Source organism: Trypanosoma cruzi, genomic scaffold (assembly GCF_000209065.1).
Source record: "Trypanosoma cruzi strain CL Brener 1047053516851 genomic scaffold, whole genome shotgun sequence".
In the NCBI taxonomy this organism is placed as follows: domain Eukaryota; phylum Euglenozoa; class Kinetoplastea; order Trypanosomatida; family Trypanosomatidae; genus Trypanosoma; species Trypanosoma cruzi.
Window position 1 is genome coordinate 670,200 of NW_001849577.1, and position 15,142 is coordinate 685,341.

The window sequence follows — 15,142 nt, forward strand, 5'->3', positions numbered from 1 at the left end:
GCGTGAAAGATGGTGCCCCGCACCTCTTCTGACTCAATGATTTCTACCCGCTCCACCTCACGACTCCAATCGTATGTCTCACACCGCACGTAGACAATTTGCTTATTGTACGTCTCGTCAACCTCTACAACCACATCTTCCCTTCCATGCGACATGTAGTGTGCCGAAACACCACTGCGCGTCCCAACAATGGCCTCCGTCACCTGCCATGATGTCAAACTGCCGGGTTCTTGTACATCACCCGTATCATTCTTAACGTCCAGACGATGAAGGAAGAGAAGACGCTCCCCGTAGGGAATAAGTGCATGCTGCATAATGCGGTTTTGGCGCTCCGCCGTAGCTTCTTCCTCCGCCTCATTCCTTTCCACCTTTTTGCTTTCAAACTGACAGTAGCGAAGATAATTCCTCTCTATCGTCTGTTGATAGTGTGAGTTGCCAACGCCCGCCGCGAGGACCTGCAACATGGAGGTGAGAGCCCGATTGCCGGGTGCAAGGAGGATTTGTCCCGCCACCTCACGCACCGTCTGCAATTCCTTCGCAATAAAGCGCTCGTATTGAACCTCCATATCCCGCAATTTCTTCCGCCGCCCTTTGTTTATTTGTGCGGCAGCCCCCTCGCGGAGTTTAAGATAACGCCGGCGGTTTTGCTCGGCTGCGTCAAAGAAACGAAACGCCACGTACCTTGTGAGACCATCCTCTCTGTGCAGCGGACAGTCGCGCGTCACTTGTTTCACTGCGCTTAGAAGGCGACGGTACGCGGCGCAGGTGTTGGCGCGGACAGCCCCTGAAATGCTCATTTCAGTGGGCGGAATTGAAAATAAAAAGAGCGGCTGCGGCCTTCCACCCACGCCAATCCGGTTCTCTTCCGGCAATAAGAAGAAGGGAAAAAAGACGACGAAAATCGCTCAGCAAAGGTTTTCATGGCCCCCAGTGGAAAAGAAGCGGTCACAACAAAAAAAAAAGTTCTCAAAACCGAACCCCCACACGTAAAGCATATATTCAATTCCGCTGCAATCCGCCGCCCAAAAAGGGCAAATCGCAAAAAATATTCACCTGGGCCGCTGGCCGAATCCTGAAATTATAGAAACCAAACATGATAGGGCAAAAGGGGGGTAACGCAGTGGCAGTTAATTGCCTCATGTTTTCTTCTGATAAAATATTTATATTCCGTTGTCCACTCACGTGACCTTTTGTACTCAGTTAGGATTTGGAATATTATTACTTAAGAAGTGGCAGAATTTGGGGTCCTCCAGCCACAAGACCCCGCCGCGTGGTGGGAATCAAAAGGGGGTGGGTGCGATGGTAAAAATAAAAAACAAACATTATCTTGCCGCCATCGGTTCCCTGATACCCCACTAAAGTCGTGTTCTTCCCAAAAAGATTCATACGGTAGGAAAAGTGTCGTAAAGAAGTGTATATTCGTTCTATCAGGATGTATACAGTAATTGAGTTAGCCAGCTCTCCCGCGATCATTCTCTTCACAAGCTCCTACAACAGTGTGGGATAAACAATATGCACGCATACACAGAAGTAACGACAAGGGCGGTGAAGCTTTTCTCCGCTCCCGTTATAAAAATTCTCTTTTTTTTTTTTTTTTTTAACTCTATTTCGGCGCCAGCCCAACCAGTTTTTTGCCCCACTCTACAATGCGATCTGCCTCCTCCACATCCCAGCCGTAAGGCAGCAGCGACTCAATGGTCTGGTTGCCGCACTCCACAAAGTAGGGACTAACAGGTTCAGTTCGGTTTGTTCTTTTCAGCGGCTCAACAAGCCTTAATTCCTCGACATCACACATCGCACAGTGCAAAGTCGTTTGCGCCCCCTCCTCCCACGACTTTAGAAAGAGGAGAGAGGCATACTGGTAGATGCGTTGGATCCACTCCCTGGTCATAAGATCCCTCGAGAAGTTTGTCCCGACACAGCCGGGGTGAAGAGAACACGCAGGAATCTTGTGATGTCGCGCAATGTGGTGAGCGTGGTAAATATTAAGCAATTTACTTGTTCCATAGCGAACAAAAGCACAACCCAATGTATTCCGCTTTAGCGGACCCGTTGAACCCAATTCGCCCTGATTGATTTGTTCAACGGCATCCAGCAGACGTCCATTAAGGCCCGCTTTCGACGGCGTCTTCCACAAGCCTGTTTCCAGCACCATCTGCGGGAAACGGTGTGCCGCAGACGAAACATACACCACACGTCCTTGACTCCGTCGAAGAAGAGGCACAAGGAGTTCTGTCAACATAAGCGGGCCAAGAAAGTTTACCGCAGTGTGAAGCTCCAGTTGCGGGTTATGTCGACTAAATTCCAGTCGTTTTCGCATCATGCCGGCATTGTTCACAAGGACATCAAGACGCTTGTATGTTGCCTGGAACTGATCCACGAAACGCCGCACGCTGGCGAAGTCATCGCATTCAAGAAAAAACCGACCGTCCACGAGGACCGTTTCCGGTACCTCCATGTACATTGAATCCCCATTGCGGCCTCGTCGATGATCCTCCGCCTCCCTCCGAATCTTTGCCGCCGTCGACTCGCTGAGGGCCGGGTTCCGGCAGGTGCACACCACACGGTACCCCTCCACCGCAAGCCCCACGGCCGTGTAATACCCAATGCCGCTGTTCGTCCCCGTGACTATTGCCACTGGCCTCTCCTCTTCATTCATATTGCGGGAAATGACAAATGCGAGTTGGCACTCCCTCGGCGACAAGTCCTTCTTCCCTTCCTTGCCACCATTGTAGGTTGCCCCTTCGTGCGGCGGCCGCGCGCCATTTCGTGAACCGCGAGCCACGAGCCGCTGCACAACCAGCCACGCTGGTACCGCCACTATAAGAAAGGAACGTGGCAACGCAAAAAAGCCCACAGCTGCAGCAAATGCGGTGCATATGGCACCTAATTCACTCTTGTAACCGAAACGCATGGCGGTACAACTCCTCATTTTTGCTTTTTAATTCCTTCTGGTTAAATTCACTCTGAACAAACGCAGCCGTCAAGAAAAAACAACAAAGAAAAAAAGAAACGTAGTAAAACAAAGCAAATAATCTTCTGCGCCGCTGGCCGGATCCTGAAATAACCTAAAGAAACCAAACAAGGTAGAAGAAGAAAGGCTTTTCGCAGAGTTAGTTCATTGCCTCCATGTTTTCTTTTCATTCAATATATATATATATATGTATTCTATTGACCATTCGCATGGTATTTTGTCCTCAGAATATTATTACTTGCGAAGTGGCAGACTTTGCGGTCCTCCAGCCACAAGACACCGCCGCTGCCCTTCGCAAGTTCCACCCCTTCGCCAATTCTCTGAGGCGCAAACACACGACCGCGTGATATGCCGTCTGCGCGGTTTTCTGCAGACCGCACGTAGGCAGAGAATGCCTGTATTCCGCGAGAGTCCAAAAACCCATGTATCCGTCACAGCTCCCACGCCATGGCGTGTGATTTTGAGCTGCCTTTATTCGCCGCTCCTTGCAGCGAAGTATTGTCCACCCAAATGTCAGTGGTGGATGGCAAGATGGCGGAAAAGAGCGATAAGGCCAAGCGTACCGCACGAGCCTCGGCCTGCATGATAAGAAAAGGCTTCTTCTCCCATTTCCCTCAGGCAATTTTAACGTCGCCGGAGTCTGGAATAAAAACGGCTCCCCATCCATGGAGCAACGCATCCCTGATGATGGCGGCCGATGCCTTTTCCGTGGGCTTGATGCTCCGCTTACGATTATTCTCGATCATTTGTCGTAATCCCTCGCCCAAACCAACCGCTGCCGGCGGAAGGTTCGCCGGGTATGTCTTCTGCACAATCCCCCGGTTAAGTGCGGATAATTGTCGTCGCACTGCACTGCTGAAAAAGTCGTGGTCATATAAACGCATGCCCAAAATGGCCGCCAAATATAAAAAGCGTGACGCAGTAACCTCCATTTCTGCAATGGTTAAAGAATTGAGCGCCGGCATGGCGCGTACAGACCGGAGAAACTTCTCACTCAGAGATACCGTCTGGTGAGTGAGTGATCAAACCGCACCCCCAGGAAGGTGTACTGCGCAGCGCCCGATTCGCGTTCCTCCCCCATGGATGCGTGACAACTGTCCGCATTACGAAGTACTTGGGCCTCCCACAATGTCAGATCGCTTTTAGACACTGTCATGCGTATATTATCGATCCAAACGTCGACACGCACCAATGGAGGTGTAGCCCAGAGGGGGTGAACCACCGTCGTCACCCCCGCAATTGCCGAAGCAATAATAATCTGGAGAATTTCTGGGCTGGCCTTGTATCCCATTGGGAGCCGTGTCGGCTCCACCAGCGTGCCGTCCTCCACGCGGCATCGAAAGAGATGCCGAGTCTCCCGCGGTAAGGGGCTTGAAAAAAGGATGCCTTTAAGTCCAGGCAGGAAGCGGCCTCAGCCATCACAGGTGGCAAATAATGGGAAATGTGTAAAAGAGGACATTGGCCTCATAAGGGTCGTCTCTGTTCTTGTCGCGTGGCCACGCGATCCATCGTCGTCGTAAACCGGTGGGTTTCTCCTCCACAACCGAAAAAGGTATTATCCATCCGCCGCTTATTGTGGACGAAGCGTCCTTGATAATTCCCGCTTCCTTCATTAATCGCGCGTCAGCGGTTGGAATCCTCCGTGAGCCTTCGCGCGCTTTACCGGAGGAAGACGGAGGGAAAGGGGACCGCCCGACGAGTCCCCAAAATTGCATGAGTCTCTCCAAGGTAGCCGGGTTCAACCGACTCATGATCCACTCTGGATTCAATACAGGCACGTTGAATTGCCGTAACGGGATGGCGTGTTCATCTTGTGGAGTGGTCAGACGCGTCCTTTTCGCGCTTCTCGTTATTGTAGCAGCATGATGATTAAAATCATGGAAAAAACGCTCCTCTGCTCTCAGCCAGGGTTCCTGTCCTTCCGCAGTTTCTCCCTTCACATCAATGCGACCAGCGGCGACACCTGGGTCAGCATTGTGGTGTAGTTCCCCAAATATCGAACTGTGTTCTGGGGAAGATCGAACGGATTGACGTGTCCGCCAACTGCGAGATCACGTGTGGGTTCAAATTGTGCGTCTCCACGATTGGAGCCGCGTGCCTCAACACACCCTGTTTTATGGAATGCGCCGTGGCATTCCAATGAGCCAAAGCTCGTTCGACTTTGGCATTAGTAATATTCGTGAGCCTTTCGTTGTTTCAAAGTGTCATACAGAGCTTTATAGAGTCAAAGGCGTCCTGCCCTCGTATCCTCACGAACCGCGAGGCGCAGTGGGGATCCGCCCTCGCTGTCCTCGGCGCCACGGACAAATCCAAAATTATGGTCCTGTCCGACTCCATTATAAAATTTTTTGGCTGTCAAGGACGCAACCTCGGAACAACGACTCGCCGTTATCCACGCAAGTCGAAAAACAACACGTTCCTTCCAATCGGTCCGGCTGCGGATAACTTGATTCATCTCTTCCTCTGTTAAGGGGCGCGTCTGCTTCGTTTCCGATCGCGCCGCAATTTTTTGTAACCCCAGAATCATCATGTCCAGCGGGGTTCGATCCATTTCCGACATGGACCGCAGCATCCTGGTGTGCTGCAGTCGGGTCGATGGCGCCACTTCGATTGCCATCAAAAAGTTCGCGCAGCTCTCCTCGTTCATCGGCTGTTCGTGCGTGCAGCAAAAGGTTGCGAATTGCTCCGCTAGGGTCATTCTCTGCTCCCACTTTGACGTCGCCCACATCCCTCGAGCGACCTCGTTCGCTCTCCTCATATGGCTGGCCCAAGGCGGGGACATCGGTGCTTCGTCGTGCCACAGTCAAGCGCCGTTGGCGGATAAGCTCCATTGCCCTTCTCGACGATTGCGTCGGGCAATCTGAGGGATCGGATGGGGCATCGGCGGTGCGGTGCGACGCCTGCGAGCCTTGGCGGGGGATGGCGGAATGGGTGCGGCCGCCGTCGTCCGCCTTCGCCGTTTCTTGACGACCGGCCGCGCCTCGGAGTTTGCATGCAGACACGTCGTGCCCATAAATGCGACACAGCTGACATTGCGACAATCGTTGTTTTTGCGTCCGAGGGCAGACGCGCAGTGCGGAGAGCAGGACGCTGGGCTCAGTAGCCATCATGATCTGCAACCGGAAGTCCTGCATTAGTGCCCCGCCAATAGCAATGAAACCACCGGTGGGATCCCGATCCATCCCCAGCGCGCGCGTCCACAAAACCAAGCCGTCAGAGGCAATTCGTACCTGGGCGTCCACCTGGCGCCAACAATAAGCGCATGCGCTCCGGAGGGCGGCGAAGGATCCGATGACGCCCTCATTCCACACACGCGGGCCAGAGCAGCGACGTCGAATGCAAAGAAACGCCGTTCCTCTTCTTATGAACCGGGGCCATCTTCCAAGCGGGAGGTGCGGGAAGGCAAGGGCATCGAGCGAGGGAGATGTGTTCTCCCCGGACAGCCCCGAGGCCTTCGGTTGTTGACCTGTCTTCTGCCTCCCGTGAGATTGGGCTGGGCCGTGGATACCGACAGGCCCCCGGCCATCAAACCATGCAGCTGATATGGCCGTGTGTTTCCGCCATCCGCGGGCATGCGTAGGTGGGGGGTCCGTCTTGCGGCCCTCCCCGACATGTGGGCGCCTCTCGTCGGCACGGCACCCCTGCCTTCCGCGGGCGGGCCGCCAAACACCGCAGTGTTGGATTCACGTGCCAAACTGTAGTTAGGCGCCTTCACCATCTGAGGGTAGGGCTGAATGCATCGATTCTGCACGTCCGCAACGGCGTATTGCGGCTTTGATCTCCGCCCTTCCGCGATGGTCAGCCCTTGCCGCGCCCCCAACTCACGGTCCGCCCCCACAATGGGCAAAAGCACTTGAGTCTCGAAATTTGGTTTTTGAGGCGCCCGGCAATTCGCAATGTGCCCCATAAGGGTTGAATCCTCCCAGTGCTTGGCAGTGTTTCCTGAAATCAATCGCAAGCCATTTATGGTAGCACTGACAGTCACCATTGATTCCGACTGTCCCTTTTCATCCATGTAGGTGAGTCGCACCTGTATATCGCCTTGCTGACGTACCAGATCCGCCATGCAATTACCGATAAGGCTCCATTCCGTTGCCGTGTAAAAGGAACCAACGCCATTCCTTTATATGAGCTTGCAGGAATCAGTTTTGGCTGTAAAAATAAAAATAAAAATAATTAGAAATCGTCTGGACGCCATTGCTTCCCTGATTCCTTGAATCTTGGTCAACCAAAAGAATCATAAAGTAGGGAAAAATGGTCTTACAGAGTTTCCTTCATCAGAATATATATATATATATATATTAAATCGCATAGCCAGATTGCCCATTGAACATTCTCTTCACAAGCTCCTATAAACAAAACAAAAAAGGAAAAAAGCTCGAGGGCGTGGTTTTACCCCCCCCCACCACCACCACCAAATAACATTTGTTCTCTCGTTGCCAGGGGATGGGAGATCATGTTTCCGTTCATTCCTACCACCCGCTTCACTGCTTCGTCAAGACACACCGATTCTGTCCGCAAAAAGAGAGACAACAGATGAGCAAACACAGGCCAGAATCAGTTATAAAAGAAAAGGAGAGGTGCACAAGAAGTAAAAAACATAAAACATAAAACATAAAACATAAAACATAAAACATAAAACATAAAACATAAAATAAATAAATAAATAAAAAACAGAAAGCACATAAAAAACACCAATAGGTGTCAAAAAAACAACAACAAAAAAAAAGGCACCTATGGATCTCAGACCGAATACGCTGTGAACCCTCCCCCATCAAAGGCCCTCCTATGCATATATATATATACAACAAAACTGCAATGATTTTTCGCATTAATCACCGCGGAAACTACCATCATTATTTAAAATAGATATATATATATATATATATGTCATAAATAAATAAATAGGGGAAGGAATTAAGGTCCCAAACCTGCAAACAATAAAGAATCCCCTTCTTTTTACTATCATGACTGCCCTTCTGGCAAAACTTTCTTCTTTCTACGCCATGTGCCCGAAAGAATCCTTTTCCACAAGCTCGCCCGAGGATGTGCACATTCCTCATCGGCTTTCAAGTGGCGGCCAGAAACTGATTCCTTTTCAGTGTCAATATTAACGCAGACTTTGCTTTTGTTGTTAAGAATGGGGGTGGGAGTTTTGTTGATGGGGGTATTTTCCGTGTTAATTTTCTTGTTAATTTTATTGGTGGGGGAGTGGTGTGTTTGATTCGAAATAGCATAAAATTTTACGGCAACATTCGGATTAAGTTTGGTTATTGACGCATTTGTTGAGTTATTTTCTACCGCCGGCCGCGTCATTGCAGATGGTGACAGGGCTCTGGGGATGCAAACTTCACCATAGCTGGGTGTGGGGGCGCCTGTCATCGTAATTCGCCTGCCGCTCTCGAGTGCGTCCCGAAGCCACGCGGATTCCCAAATGCGTCGCAGATTCCAGCGGGAGTGGGGATCCTTGCAAAGGACGCCCTGAATCAACTCCTTGAATTCTGGTGAGGAATGAACAGCAGATGGAGTCACCTCGTCACGGTCATTATGGTATGTTTCTTTCTCCGGCTCATCCTCATCATCCTCACCATCATAATGAAAGCCTAAATATGTATCGGTGTTCATGAAACCCTCTATCTCATCCAAGTATGAAAAATCACCAAAATCAGCTCCCTCCGACTCATCTTCTTGCACTTTGTCAGGAAAAGTAACCGGATCATTAACTATTCTGCGTACCATCTCAAAGTACGTGAGCGCCTGAAATGGCAGAAAGCCATACATAAGCTGGTACAGTGTGACACCGAGTGCCCATACATCTATAAGTTCTCCGATTAATTCAAAATTACCTGTAAACACCTCAGGAGCCATGAACGCTGGTGTTCCCTCCATGCCGTGAACACCATTAGCAGTGCTTATAGCACTCACACCAAAGTCAGCAAGATATATTCTTTCTTCCTTATCGATCAAAATATTTTCTGGTTTGATGTCCCGGTGGGATATTCCGTTGGAATGCAAGTGACTTAAAGCTGAAAGAATCTGCACCGTGTAGCAACGTAGTTTTGCCTCTGGAATGGTCATAATTGTGACCGAAGACAAGGTTTTAGCGATGCTACCACCCGAAATATACTGCAGTATCAAAAAAATCGTGTTGTGACTCTTGTCACCAATGACTTCGTGGAGCCGAACAAGATTGGGGTGGGCCACCGCCTTCAGTACTGTAATCTCAGAACGAATGGCATTCACGCGCCGCCAGTCAATTTTGTTTCCCAGCCGCACAATTTTCATCGCGAATAGTTCCTTTGACTCGCATTCCTGAACCAAAACGACATAACCCGTCGAACCCTGGCCAATTTTCCTCAGCAAAACATATTCGTTTATCATCTTCTTTTGGTTCTTGCGAGCTATTATCGTCCTCGAAGTCTCCTTAACGCGCGGATTTGCATCCCAACCTCGGGCTCTGGCAATGGAATAGGATGTCCCATGTGCAACATGTACGGCGGCCTGTCGTGCCAATTTGACATTTTTGCCGCGTTGCATTAAATCCGCTTTCGCTGTGTCTCTATTTGATACTAGCATGGCGGGGGTGAGACTGTTGGAGGTCCTCGTATAATCGTCTCCGTCGGAAAAGGAATTACTTTCGCTTTTTTTTCCTGGCGCCGCAAAGGCCACAAATCCTTTCAGCCAATTGCCCACGCTCCCACGAGCACTGTAGGATGGAGCCGTCAAGGGCGTAGTCGACATCAATGTGACACTGGAAAAGGAATCAAACGGACTTGTTAACAAAGACAACATGGGAACTGTGGCGCCGTCACGGTTGGGACTCACTCCACTGTCTCGACTACCCGAGATGGATTGATTGCCGGCCATCAGTTCCGAAATGCCCATGCCTTGCGGCTTCTCAAGCGACAGAAGACCTGGCCACGCACCATTCGTTGATGTTCCCCCGTCTTCATCCAGTTCCACAAGAAGCAGAGTAGCTAGTTTTTTAAGAAGTCTTTCGTATATTTTGCACTTTTGACAACATGCCCCACTCCTCGAATTCCCCCCCAATGATGGGGATTTTGACATTTTGTCCTGTATTGGAATTTCGGCAAGTTCTTTTAGAGACGTGTAGCCAAACGAAAGTATGGTCTGCTCTATCAGGGTTTTCAGGGGGTTATAAGACGGTGACCTCATGGCATTTACGTCCATATCGACGGAGTAAGGAGAAGTATTTGAACTATCAGAAACTAGGGGGTTTGGCATTCCTGAGAGCCGCGGTATCCTGCTGTGTCAGCAAGCAGAATTTGCTCTCACTGCACACACACTTCAAAAACGCTAATTGAGAAGCCCTAATCTCAATGGACCGCTTAATGTTCCAAAATAAAATTGCACAAAGAAGCAGAAAGAAAGAAGTAAAAAAGAGAAGCATGAAAAGTGAGTTCTCTGCACAATGCCGTGTCACTGGCCAGCAGCCAAAAGGATGTGAACAAATCCAAATGCGTGGTGTAAAAAAAAAAAAAAAAAGGCACTTCTCAAAGGAAAAAAAAAAAAAAAGACGTTACAGCAAAGGAGCCTGTAACTCCCGCGATAGAAACTCCTGCAGATCAACATCTCCGCTATCGCACCGCCCCTCCATCCATGAGAAAGACGACAACGATGGTGCAGGGTGGGCGGAAGAACTGCAGGGCTCAAACATTTGACGGCGGGGAGTAGAAGGTTTCATCTCACGCTCCATTTTACTGCGAAACCACCCAATGCTCTGCTTTAGCACCCATTCAGAATCACACGAGTCGTTCAGTAATCTCTGTGGACTGGCGGCCAACTTCTTTTCCTCTGCCTCGTGTTGCGGCGGGGTATTTTCGCCATTTGCTTCTTCTAACCGCGATGCCGATTGCTGTGCCATGATTGTGTTCAACTCCCGCACTGTTCGCTGAAGTTGCGCAATGACGGTATCCCTCGAGCGGATCTCCTCCTCAAAGTGTCCCATGCCAGCCACATTATGTCGTGCCTTTAGTAGAGCCGCCTCGTGCTCAGAAAGATGCCGTTTGACGCGTTCGCGTTCTCTTTCGCTCTCCTCCAGTCGATCCATGCAATACGCCAACTCATCCTTCAGTTTTGACGCCTGCTTTTGGGCCCGCAGAGACTCTTCGGAGGCACGCCTCAGTCGAAGTTCCAGCTCTTCATTCTTCTTTCGCTTTTCATCTTGCAGCTCCTGGAGCTGCCGCAGACGCGCCTGTAGGCCGGCCCTCTCCCGCTCCCTCTTTTCATTCGCTGCGTTGGCAAGCGAGCTCCTTCGCTGCCGATCAACCTGCATCTCGTGGACCAAGGACTGATGGGCCTCGTGCTTGTACCTCTCCACCGCAAGACGCGCCTCATAGAGTGGCTGCGCAAAAAGACGGTGATAGCTGGACCACACTGAAACCTGTTTTCGAAGAATAAGCTCATTTGCACGCAGAAAAAACAGCTGCTCTTCATACTCGCGCAGCTTTTGCGTTAGCCTTCGGTTGTCCGCCTCCCTCTGGGTGCACTGAGAGCGAAGACGAAGGGCGGCCCCCTGCAGCTGCATGAGGTCTGCGGCGGTAACGCCACCTTTTTTTATATTTGGAGATATGTTTGTCGACATTGCATCCACGGTCTTCTGGCTGCTGCGCTTGCTGCCCCGAAAGATGCACGGACTTGTCGTTTTGATGTGGACTTCACAATATCCGCTTCTCCTCTTCTATTCCTCCCGTTAATTTTGCCGCCAATGGAACAAGCCCAGCCGGATTGAAGGTGTCGAGATAATGCCAACAAAACCACGCCAGTTCCCCATAAGAATATGAGAAGGGGCAATAAAAAAAGGAAGTTCATAAAGCCGCACGCAGGCATGCATAAATACATAAATAAAAAAACGCAAGAGCAAAAAGGAGGTAATGGCCTCCTTAAAAATGGTAACAAAAATAATGCGTAATTGAGATAAAACCGATATTGCCACAAAAAGGCCTCAATACTTCGATACTTGTCACACACTCGAGACATTACACACATACAAACAATGCGAAAAAAAAAAAAAACAGATGCAAAACTCTCTTCTGGTCAGAAACATCAGAAAGCGGCGATACTGACAAAAGATCGCACACAGACGCCACAGAAAAAAAAAAAAAAAAACCGCAGCAACCAAAACATATCCAGTGATTAAACTACAATGTTTCCTGTAAGGAGGTTCATTAGTAAAATGCTCCATTGATCGTAAGTTGCCCCGGGAGAGCAGTAATGCAGGCAGTCTGTTGCGTTCATCACCTCATCCTTTGGGTGGTACTTCCCCATGTGCCCTAGTGGCATGAGGTCTGTCATGGGGGCCACGTCCAAAATATGTGCCCCCATGTCTTCCCAGAGAGCCTTCGTGTATGCGTTCCTGTCGGGAATAGCAAACCAGCGATACCTTTCGTATTTTTCTGCCTTGTATTCATCCAATGATAACAATGTCTTCAGTGGCTCGGAATAACGCCAATAAAAAGGATGCCCACGAAAGGTTGCCCGCCAAATAACAGCGCCTTTATAAATGCGCCGAACAACGCTGGCGGCCCTTCGCATCAAACGGTAATACTGTTCATCTGAAACCTTCCAGCGCTCGTTCGACGGCTGCACCATCCAAGCTCCGGAGTTTGGGATGAGAATGGGGTAGCGATGAATGTCCTTCCACCTCAAAAAATTCCGATGGATGTGATAACCCGTTTCAAGAAATTAATTGGTGAGAAAAAAGATCTTGACGGGATCCTTTACACGGTCTGGGTAATACTTCTGGCAGATGTTATGTCCCCTGCACCGATTGAGGAAGTGTGAGGTGCCTTCTCGCTCGTAGATATCACTCACACCACCGAGAAGGTAATAAAGGGAGGCGTGCCAGTGATCCGTGAGGCTGTCACCAACCATCATGATGCTACGAACACGAAGAGAGCGACAGAAGAGTTCCTCGTCCCATGGAATCAACTCACATTCGTCGGGCACCCATTCGTATTGCGTCTCTTTACGAATCCGATTGGCCTTAGACTCCTTTCAGAAAACCCGCTCACAACATCCCAACACCTTTCCACGAGAAGCGTATCGGGGCCAAAGACTGCTGTTGTACAGCCAGTTGCCTTTCGTGTAGAGAAGACCATGGCAGGGACGCAAGGTACGACGCATGGGATGGTATGGATTACAGTAGCGCCTGGGCCCATCGCCGTAGTCAAAGTGTGGCACCTCCTTTCCCCTGTGTGGTCCTCTCGGAGACATGAAGGCTGTTATGTTTCCCGGTAGAATACCTCCAATTTCCTCCGGCTGCAGAGACTGATAGAGTGTGGGTGTGGTACCACGTGCCTGAGACGCAGCGATCAGAAACGGCGAAGGGCGGACCGTTGATCTCGCCTCGTCCCCTGCCTCCTCCACATTCCTCCACGACACGAAAAGAAGAACTGTCACCGCAGCAGCAGGAGCAGCCGTCAGCAAAAGAGCGGTGCGCCTTCTTCTTGAGTGCGCCCCACTGCCCTTCACCATGAGCAGCCCTTTTCGGCCAGAAAGGAACGACCACGGCAAAGGGGCAAGGAAAATGCAGAAAGAAAAAGTGGTGAAAAAGAAAGAGGCACCGTATCTAAAGTTGGCAAGGACTGCATGCCTCCGAAGTGTTCAGCCTTCTTAGCATCGGTCAAAGAAGCAGCAGCGTATCTTCCAGAAACAGAGCACAAACACACACTCAGAAAAAAAAAAAAAAGGAACGCACTAAAACTAAAGAAGACACACACAAAAAAAAAAAAAAATCGAAAAAAAAAGCGCCCCTCCCCTGTAAGCTTAAAAGTGAAATTTGCACTGGAAAGAACACGGCCGTAGACGGCACATGTCAGTTACTCGCACATATCGACGCATCCATATTTTTGTCATCCCCTTTTTTTTTCCTCCACTTTCTTCCCAGTTTACAGTTTTTCCCTTCCTCTTTTTCTTCCCTTTTTTGAGAAGGAACGACCAATTTTTCCTACTGTTCCTTCTTAACACTCTCGCTGCTGTTTTCCTCACATCTGTGCAGAAAAGAAGGAAGTTTGACATCATAAAATTTCCCAGGCAGTGTGAGACTCAAAAAGTTACCACCACCAGCGCACACGACCCCAATGAGCAGTAGAGTATCATCTCACATGAATGTACAGCACCCCGAATTTGTCTTCCTTGCCTGTTTGTAGAATGTCTTGCTTGCCATCCCAAGATCCTCGCTCTTGGAGACAAGCTCGTCGATCTTCTGGCCGCGCTCAATAATTTGGTCAATGGCGTTGTACATAATCACCTTGGTGTCCTCTATGTCCCGTTTGATCTTGAGGATTTTGTCCTGTTCCTCCGGCTTTTGGTACTTCAGCAGCATCTCCTCAAGGTACGGCCAGTTCAGAAAGTTGTCGTCTTTGCCATCGACAATGTCGTATTTTCCGTGGAAGGTCGTCTGAAACTGCTGGGCGAGTTCCCCGAGCAGCGTGAAGGCGACACGGGAGTTGTACTCGATGTCACTAATAGCGATGGCGACAATTCCGTCCAGCGTTGCATGTGCAAAGACAACGTTGCCGTTTTCAGTAATTTGGGTCTTGGAGCCCTTCGACACCCGCCTCGCCACCGTGCGGGTGAGAAACACAATGAACTCCCGGGCAGAGTTGCGCTGAAAGAACCCAAACGAGCTGACGTCAATGGCCTGAGAGCAGATGACAGGCTCCTTCTCCACGCCCGCAGGGAAGGGCCTCACAATCGACAGGGAGTACAACTTCATGTGTGACGTCCCCTCCTGTAGCTCTCTTGACTAACAAATTGTTTTTCTCCCTTTTTCTTTTTGTTTGTTTGTTTGTTTTTTTATTTTTGCTTTTCTCCTTCTCTTGTGCGTTTATCGCTGAATTTCTCTTCCGCCTCCTCCGCTCCCCGCGGCAGCCCCTCCCTTCCTACCACCGCGCCCACAAAAGTGCGGAAGAAATCTCCAAAGTTGGCCCCAGTGACCACACACAAAAACACACAGACACACGCCCAGTGAAGGAAAACGCACAGAAATATATGTCGTGTCGGTGTAAAGAGCAGGGCAAGGCTCCTCCAATCATTCATCGTTTCGTGCCCGTGTGTTGCCACGACAGGGAACGGTCAATGATGCATCAAACCAACAGAAATAAAGACCTTGACGGTGCCTTCTTCAGCACAAATAAATAATAA

At 50.0% G+C, this 15,142-nt stretch overlaps 6 protein-coding genes across 6 annotated transcripts, besides 15 other annotated features; all 6 read right to left on the reverse strand.

Annotated features, from left to right (window-relative positions):
- On the reverse strand, nucleotides 1-797 carry Tc00.1047053510759.4 (hypothetical protein, conserved; the record flags this gene model as incomplete). Its single annotated transcript, XM_812153.1, has 1 exon — nucleotides 1-797. A coding segment is annotated over one exon (797 nt), but the record flags the coding sequence as incomplete, so codon positions are not given.
- Nucleotides 1-1,121: a sequence feature (heterozygous, Esmeraldo-like haplotype).
- Nucleotides 1,045-1,490: a mobile genetic element.
- Nucleotides 1,122-3,031: a sequence feature (areas merged during assembly that could not be assigned to a particular haplotype. This can correspond to areas where the two haplotypes were merged or to regions with more than two copies in the genome that were merged during assembly.).
- Nucleotides 1,604-2,932, reverse strand: Tc00.1047053510759.10 (hypothetical protein, conserved; the record flags this gene model as incomplete). The annotated part of the gene is made up of 1 exon (XM_812133.1): nucleotides 1,604-2,932. The coding sequence occupies one exon, from the start codon at nucleotides 2,930-2,932 to the stop codon at nucleotides 1,604-1,606; it is 1,329 nt and encodes a 442-aa protein (XP_817226.1).
- Nucleotides 3,031-3,260: a mobile genetic element.
- Nucleotides 3,031-7,325: a mobile genetic element.
- Nucleotides 3,032-5,186: a sequence feature (heterozygous, non-Esmeraldo-like haplotype).
- Nucleotides 5,187-6,695: a sequence feature (areas merged during assembly that could not be assigned to a particular haplotype. This can correspond to areas where the two haplotypes were merged or to regions with more than two copies in the genome that were merged during assembly.).
- Nucleotides 6,696-15,142: part of a sequence feature (heterozygous, Esmeraldo-like haplotype) that runs on past the window's edge.
- Nucleotides 7,130-7,150: a microsatellite.
- Nucleotides 7,138-7,325: a mobile genetic element.
- Nucleotides 7,257-7,276: a microsatellite.
- Nucleotides 7,540-7,703: a sequence feature (A-rich).
- Nucleotides 7,840-7,863: a microsatellite.
- Tc00.1047053510759.40 (protein kinase domain, putative) lies at nucleotides 7,940-9,550 on the reverse strand (the record flags this gene model as incomplete). The annotated part of the gene is made up of 1 exon (XM_812134.1): nucleotides 7,940-9,550. One exon carries the CDS (start codon nucleotides 9,548-9,550, stop codon nucleotides 7,940-7,942), a length of 1,611 nt encoding a protein of 536 aa, XP_817227.1.
- Tc00.1047053510759.50 (uncharacterized protein) lies at nucleotides 10,515-11,579 on the reverse strand (the record flags this gene model as incomplete). Its single annotated transcript, XM_812135.1, has 1 exon — nucleotides 10,515-11,579. The coding sequence occupies one exon, from the start codon at nucleotides 11,577-11,579 to the stop codon at nucleotides 10,515-10,517; it is 1,065 nt and encodes a 354-aa protein (XP_817228.1).
- On the reverse strand, nucleotides 12,992-13,471 carry Tc00.1047053510759.54 (uncharacterized protein; the record flags this gene model as incomplete). The annotated part of the gene is made up of 1 exon (XM_812150.1): nucleotides 12,992-13,471. One exon carries the CDS (start codon nucleotides 13,469-13,471, stop codon nucleotides 12,992-12,994), a length of 480 nt encoding a protein of 159 aa, XP_817243.1.
- Nucleotides 13,670-13,743: a sequence feature (A-rich).
- Nucleotides 14,097-14,714, reverse strand: Tc00.1047053510759.60 (vesicle-associated membrane protein, putative; the record flags this gene model as incomplete). The annotated part of the gene is made up of 1 exon (XM_812136.1): nucleotides 14,097-14,714. The coding sequence occupies one exon, from the start codon at nucleotides 14,712-14,714 to the stop codon at nucleotides 14,097-14,099; it is 618 nt and encodes a 205-aa protein (XP_817229.1).
- Nucleotides 14,774-14,800: a microsatellite.